Source organism: Cebus imitator, unplaced genomic scaffold (genome assembly GCF_001604975.1).
Source record: "Cebus imitator isolate Cc_AM_T3 unplaced genomic scaffold, Cebus_imitator-1.0 Scaffold221, whole genome shotgun sequence".
Classification (NCBI taxonomy): Eukaryota; Metazoa; Chordata; class Mammalia; order Primates; family Cebidae; genus Cebus; species Cebus imitator.
In genome coordinates, this window is record NW_016107536.1 from 263,689 (window position 1) to 270,956 (window position 7,268).

The following is a 7,268-nucleotide window of genomic DNA, read 5'->3' on the forward strand; positions in this document are numbered from 1 at the left end:
GAATTGCCTGAACCCAGGAGGCGGAGGTTGCGGTGAGCCGAGATGGTGCCATTGCACTCCAGCCTGGGTAACATGAGTGAAACTCCGTCTCAAAAAAAAAAAAAAAAAAACATGTAGTTGATTTACAGGACTGAGTTTTATGAGAGGCCATTTGGGTAGAAAATGTAAGTGCAAGGAGGACGACGGCCTCTAAGGCAGGGGTTCCCAACCCCCAGGCCACAGACTGGTTGGGGGCCTGTTAGGAATTGGGCTGCACAGCAGGAGGTGAGTGGTGGGTGAATGAGCAAAGCTTCATCTGTATTGACAGTCGCTCGCCATGGCTCATAGTATCACCTGAGCTCCGCCTCCTGTCCGATCACTGGTGGCATTAGATTCCCATAGTGCAAACCCTCTTGTGAACTTTGCATTCATGGGATCTAGGTTGCATGTTCCTTATGAGAATCTAATGCCTGATGATCTGTCACTGTCTCCCATCACCCACAGATGGGACCATTTAGTTGCAGAAAAACAAGATCAGGGCTCCCACTGATTCTACATTATGGTGAGTTGTATAATTATTATATTTCATTATCTATTACAATGTAATAGAAATAAAGTGCACAATAAATGTAGTGTGTTTGAGTCACTCTGAAACCATCCCCCCACCCCTGGAAAAATTGTCTTCCAGGAAACCAGTCTCTGGTGCCAAAAAGTTTCGGGACCGCTGCTCTAAGGGATTGTTAATGGAGGGTGTTTCAAATATCACATATCAAATAGAAGCCTTTGAAGTGAATATGTTGCAGAAGGCTGGGTGGGTTACTGGACTGACTCAAAATATTTTTTTAATGCTTTGTGAATCTGTCTTAAAGGAAAAGGAAAACAGTTGGGAACTTTAATCTTTTGAAAATGCTGGCAGGTAATTAACCAGAACAGGATCGAAACACGTGTCCTCTATAGCCTTTGAATGGATCCTTTCCGACCATCGTTCAGGGGCCAGCCTCCTGTCCACCCATCCCAGTACCAGCCTGTACGGATGCCAGGCTGTTTGCCACAAGCTTCTAAACCTTTGGACCCAGCTCTGGGCAGGGGAGCACCTGCAGGCAGAGGCCATGTGTTTGGAAAGCCAGAGGAACCAAGCACACAGAGGGGGCCAGCACAGAGGGTAAGACTATGTTTGGATGCATAGGCGCAGCATACAGCTTATCTGTGTGCTGTCAGAGGAGGGTAATGGATTTCAAAGTGCCTGCAGGGCTAGGCACGGTGGCTCACTCCTGTAATACCAACATTTGGGAGGCTGAGGTGGGTGGATCATCTGAGGTAAGGAATTTGAGACCAGCCTGGCTAACGTGGTGAAACTCCATCTCTACTAAAAATACAAAAATTAGCCGGGTGTGGTGGTGTGCATCTGTAACACCAGCTACTCAGGAAGCTGAAGCAGGAGAATTGCTTGAACCCTGGAGGTGGAGGTTACAGTGAGCTGAGACCTCACTACTGCACTCCAGCCTGGGTGACAGAGCAAGGCTCCATCTCAAAACAACAACAAAGTGCTTGCAAAACTGGGAAGCCCTTAACAGGAACAAGTTTGTCTTTTTTTTTCTTTAACAAGTAGATACATCTGGACATATATTTCAAATCTAGAGTTTCTAGAGGTATGAAAACGTACCTCATAATGAATATTAGATGGACTTGGTAAGTACCATAGGTTCTCTAGCTTTCAATCATCCCTCCATACCTCTGTCTGTAATTGTTAGGGTTAAAGGTATAATCTCTTGTTCTTTTCTGAGTATGTAGATTTTGCCCCTGGTTTTGGCTCTATATTAGCAGCAATTCCTGCCTCTGAAGTCATAATACTTAACATTTGCTCACTTTGGAAGGCTCATTGCCCAAATCTTAAAGGAAAAGGATCTTCAGTTATTGCTGCTGCTGTGTGAACACTTACATGTTTGCATTCTTAATCTTTTTTTTTTTTTTTTTTGATGGGGTTTTGCTTTTTTTTCCCTGGTTTGGTTGCATTTGGGGGGTTTTTGGTTTCCGCCACCTCCGCCTCCCGGGTTCAGGCTATTCTCCTGCCCCAGCCTCCTGAGTCGCTGGGATTACTGGCACGCGCCACCATGCCCAGCTAATTTTTCGTATTTTTAGTAGAGACGGGGTTTCTCCATGTTGACCAGGGTGGTCTCGATCTCTTGACCTCGTGATCCACCCGCCTCGGCCTCCCAAAGTGCTGGGATTACAGGCTTGAGCCACCGCGCCCGGCTGCATTCTTAATCTCTTAATTATCAAGTAATTTTAAGAATATTTGTTTATAATATGTCAAAGAGTTAGCAAATATAGGAAGAATCTAATAATGAAGTTATTTTAAGTAGAGTTGACATTGTCAAATGTATTATTTTTGTAAGGAAAAAAGTTTATGACAGTAAATCTTACATGTTGACTCAAATAAATTGCTTAAGTCTATAGGTAGCTTTTATCCATGTCAGATCCAACTGGTGTAACAATAGTGCAGGTGGAAGACTGCCACAGGAAAACAGTAGCGGGTTACCCAAACCTCGAGATCATAAATGATCTAGCTTTTTTGAAAATTCATTAACCAGTACACTTGTTCTCTCTTGCCTTGAATATACAGGAAATATAAAAATGGAAAAGTTAATTCTGCTCTGTTGCATTTCGTTGTACTGTACATCAAATCATGGGTTTTAACGGTAACCCTTTGTGCTTAAAGACCTAATATGACATGGTTACAAGTATTTTTTAAAGTTAATATTATTCCCTTTATTCTTACAACATTTATGGAATTTGAAGGTGGTTTTTATTATGTACCAAGAATAAGAAAGCCCTTGTTTCTGGGGTTTTAAACTACCTCTTGGAACATTATTCTTTGACTTTCCACAGGAGTCTGTGGGTTTGGTCTCCATGTTCCGAGGCCTGGGCATTGAAACAGTTTCCAAAACCCCTCAGAAACGGGAATTGCCTTCAACAGGTATGTGGAAAACTAACTTGAGAAATTCAGTGGTATGTATGATTGCTTCCTTCTTAAATCCAAATGGTTTATCTTCAGAAACATAACTGTGTTTAAAAAAAAAAAAATCTGTATTTTAAAACATGTTTAACTCATAGTCATTGCTGGGGTTCGGTTTTTTCTTTCAGGTAGAGGCATTTTAGGTCGAGGCTTGTCTGCTAATCTGGTACGAAAAGACAAGGAGGAACTCTGTCCCACTTTTTGGGATCCAAAAGTGTTGGCAGCTGGGGACAGCAATATGGCAGAGGCCTCTGTTGGTTGGAATAGGTGGGTAAAGTTACCTTCTCAGGTAACTATCAAATTCCGATGGAATATCTCTGTAAGTTCAGAGAGCAACTCCTAAGAAGGGTTGTGTCATCTCATAAACAATCGATGTCTGGTTTTATATTAAAGAATGCACATTTCCCAAGAGTAGTCAGCGGTTGTTGACATAAGTAGGCTTTGGAAAAGGGTAAGAAGTAGTTCTCCACTGGGCTGTTAAGAAATTCATTTGTGTTCTTAACAAATTACTGCAAATTACCCTGATTGTGGTGATTCTTTTTTTTTTTTTTTGAGACGGAATCTTGCTCTGTCACCAGGCTGGAGTGCAGTAGTGTGATCTCGGCTCACTGCAACCTCTGCCTCCCAGGGTCAAGTGATTCTTCTGCCTCAGCCTCCCAAATAACCGGTGTGCACCACCATGCCTGGCTAATTTTTGTATTTTTAGTAGAGACGGTGTTTAACCATATTAGCCAGGCTGGTTTCGAAATCCTAACCTCAGACAATCCATCTGCCTAGGCCCTCCAGAGTGCTGGAATTACAGGTGTGAGCCACTACCCCCATAATGATTCTTTAAATAACATTAAGTCAAACTTTCTTCTCTATTCTGCTATGGAAGATGGTTCTGACAGTCGATATTAATGAGTCATAATGGCATATGTTGTGTTTTGTTGTTGTTATTGTTGTTTGTTTGTTTTGAAATTGGGTCTCTGTCACCCAGGCTTTAGTGCAGAGGTATGATCTCAGCTCACTGCAGCCTCAACCTCCCAGCCTCAAGTGATCCTCCCACCTCAGCCACTTGAGTAGCTGGGACTACAGTCATTAGCCACCATGCCTGGCTGATTTTTCTATTTTTTGTAGTTCGGGGTATCAGTGTGTTGCCTAGGCTGGTCTTGAACTCCTGTCTCAAGCAGTCTGCCCACCTCAGCTTCCCAAAGTGCTAGGATTACAGGCATGAGCCACTGCACCTGGCCTTGGCATATGTATTTTGAGAGAATCCGAAGGCTATGCTTGGGTCACTTTTTGCTGACTCCTCCAGGAAGTGATTGTAGAGTTAGGGGGAAAATCTGGGTGGGACATAACCATTATAGAAAAGCCCTGATTTGCCTCTCCACATTTCAGGATGCTTGGGAGAGGGAGTTCAGATGCTTCTTTGTTACCACTAGGAAGAGCAGCAGGTGGTATTGGCAGAGGAATGGACAAACCCCCCTGTGCCTTCAGCGCACCTTCCCGGGATTCACCGCAGCTGTCATCACCACCAGCTCTGCCCCAGTCCCCTCTGTACTCTCCAGATCACCCTCTGGTCCTGACTGTGGAACACAAGGAAAAGTAAGTCAGGAGCACTGCCTTCTCTGCTTAGTAATGATCGTAAAAACTCTGCATTTGGGCTGGTGTGTAGTATTGTAAAATCTATTTTTGTTGGGTCTAAAGTCCTCCCTGGGTGATAAATACTGCAGGGTGTTTTGGTTTTTGCCAGTGGGAGATTGACAAAGAGGTAGGACAGTTTTTTTTTTTTTTTTTTTTTTTTTTTTTTTTTGAGACAGATTCTCACTCTGTCACCCAGGTTGGAGTGCAGTGGCACAATCTCAGCTCACTGCAACCTCCATCTCCCAGGTTCAAGCAATTCTCATACCTTAGCCCTCCCAGGTAGCTAGGGTTACAGGTGTGGCCTACACCCAGCTAATTTTTTTGGTATTAGTAGAGATGGGGTTTCAACATGTTGGCCAGGCTGGTCTTGAACTCCTGACCTCAGGTGATCCCCCTGCCTCAGCCTCCCAACGTGCTGGGATTACAGGTGTGAGCCACCACACCCAGCCAAGATGGGACAATTTTTGAAGTTAAATGTGGTTGACAGTGGACATAACAGCATGCACCAAAGAGAGGGCTCACCGCCTTTCATTTCCGTCCCAATTCAGATGGTTCTTTGTCATGTTGAAGATAAGGAAATCATTTAGGAAGAAGATTGTGATACCTCATCTTTCTCTAAAGAACTCATTCTTGTGTTCTTAGTTAAGTAGTCTAGTTTATTTGGGTAATGTTAATAGGAAAGATAGGGTGACCTTGCTTATCTAATTAGGACTTGCCAATGATTTGTCTTCTAGCCTTCAGAGCTTGCTTTTTAAGTGTTGGCTCTTGGTTTGTGTATCTGTACAAAGTGAAAAAATGTTACTTCTCCCAATCTTTTTGTTGCGTGTTGTGTGGGTTGATTAGTTATTTTGTTTTTTGTTTGTGATACATGTAGTTGTTTTCTGTTTTTATTTTCTAGAGAGCTTATTGTGAAGCAAGGATCAAAAGGAACACCTCAGTCTTTGGGACTGAACCTCATCAAAATACAATGTCATAATGAAGCAGTTTATCAATATCATGTGACTTTCAGGTATTCACGGTGTTTCTTTGGTTATTCACTTCTTAGAGGGCAGTAAAAAGAAAAAGTTCCCCTGGAATAACTAAATATTGTTCTGTACAGTTCCTGGTGGACCTCCCAATGTGATGATGCATTTACTCAGACCGTTACAGAAAGTTTAAGGTTAATGTTAAACTTTGTGTATGTATTTAGCTATATTGTCAATTCTGAATTTAGCTTTATAGGGTGTAGTAGATTTATACATGAGGCTAGAAGTTGATTTTTTTTTTTTTTTTCTTGAGAGAGAATCTTGCTCTGTTGCCAGGCTGGAATGCAGTTGTGTGCTATCTGCTCACTGCAACCTCTGATTCCCTGGTTCAAGTGGTTCTCATGCCTTAGCCTCCTGAGTAGCTGGGATTACAAGCATGTATCACCACACCCAGCTAATTTTTGTATCTTTAGTAGTGACGGGGCTTCACCATGTTGGCCAGGATGACCTCGATCTCCTTACCTCATGATCCACCTGCCTCAGCCTCCCAAAGTGCTGGGATTATAGGCGTGAGCCACCATTCCCGGCCCTGAGGGTGGAAGTTGATTTAATGTGAAATTAATGAAGCTTAAGTTCAGCATTTTTTAAAACTTGCATTAGGTGTCTTCCATGATCTTTGAACTTATTTTTATGTGTAATTTTGTATTCTTAAAGAACCTTCCCCCCAGCAACCAGTGGTATAAAATTCATCCCCCATGAAACCTGGATCCTTCCCTGCATTAGCCATTATACCAACATCTGACATCTCTCCAGTGACAGTCTGGGATTAAATTTAGGGGTGAGAAAATTAAGGAAGATAACTTCAGTTTTATATCAATAATTTTTGGATTGATTACTGTTAAAAATAGTTTATATTAGTTTGTCTTCTCTTTTAATACCTTTTAATATCTTAGAGGAGTCATTAGCTGGAAGTTCATAGCTGGCATTGTGAAAATGAGTGTTTTGAAATATTTGAAGAAAATGAGAAGATATAGATATCTCAGTTTTTTAATTGAAAAATAATTGTGTATCTGTATGGGTACAATGTGGATATATGTATACATTGTAGAAAGATTAAATCAAGCGAATTGACATCTGTCACCTCACCTACTTACTGGGTTTTTTTTTTTGGTGGTGAAAACATTTAAAATCTCTTTTAGGAATTTTGGAATACACGCTGTTGTTAACATGGCTGTTGGTAGCCATCTTCCTACTATCTGCTCTATGAGTTCAACTTTTTTATATTCTGTATATGAGTGAGATCAGATGGTATTTGTCTTTCTGTGCCTATCTTATTTCACTTAGCTGAGTGTTCTCCAGATTCTTTCACATTGTCACAAATGAGAGGATGTCCTTCTTTTTAAAAGCTACATAGTATTCCTTCTGTATGTATACCACTGTTTATCCATTCATCCTTGATAGACACTGAGATCATTTCCATGTGCTGCCTGTTGTGACTAATGCTGCAGTGAACCTGGGAGTGCACATATCTCTTTGACACACAGATTTCAATTCATTTGGTTAAATGCCCAGAAGTGGGATTGTTGGATCACATGTAGTACTATTTTTAGTTTTTTTAAGAAACTTTCATGCTGTTTCTTTTTTTTTTTTTTTTTTTTTTTTGAGACGGAATCTTGCTCTGT

At 41.6% G+C, this 7,268-nt stretch overlaps 1 protein-coding gene across 5 annotated transcripts in view; it reads left to right on the forward strand.

Annotated features, from left to right (window-relative positions):
• Window positions 1-507: 507 nt before the first annotated feature.
• Window positions 508-7,268, forward strand: part of PIWIL2 (piwi like RNA-mediated gene silencing 2) — an 83,082-nt gene continuing 76,321 nt past the window's right edge. The window contains exons 1-6 of one of the 5 annotated variants that reach the window (XM_017549675.2): window positions 508-541; window positions 896-1,141; window positions 2,869-2,956; window positions 3,124-3,262; window positions 4,376-4,582; window positions 5,520-5,630. In XM_017549675.2, the coding sequence (XP_017405164.1) occupies window positions 944-1,141; window positions 2,869-2,956; window positions 3,124-3,262; window positions 4,376-4,582; window positions 5,520-5,630 (743 nt within the window). In that variant the 5' untranslated portion in view covers window positions 508-541; window positions 896-943. Of the gene's footprint in view, window positions 542-622; window positions 1,142-2,868; window positions 2,957-3,123; window positions 3,263-4,375; window positions 4,583-5,519; window positions 5,631-7,268 lie in introns of those variants that run through there. The other 4 variants (XM_017549679.2, XM_017549678.2, XM_017549677.2 and 1 more) reach the window with 4 other exon arrangements.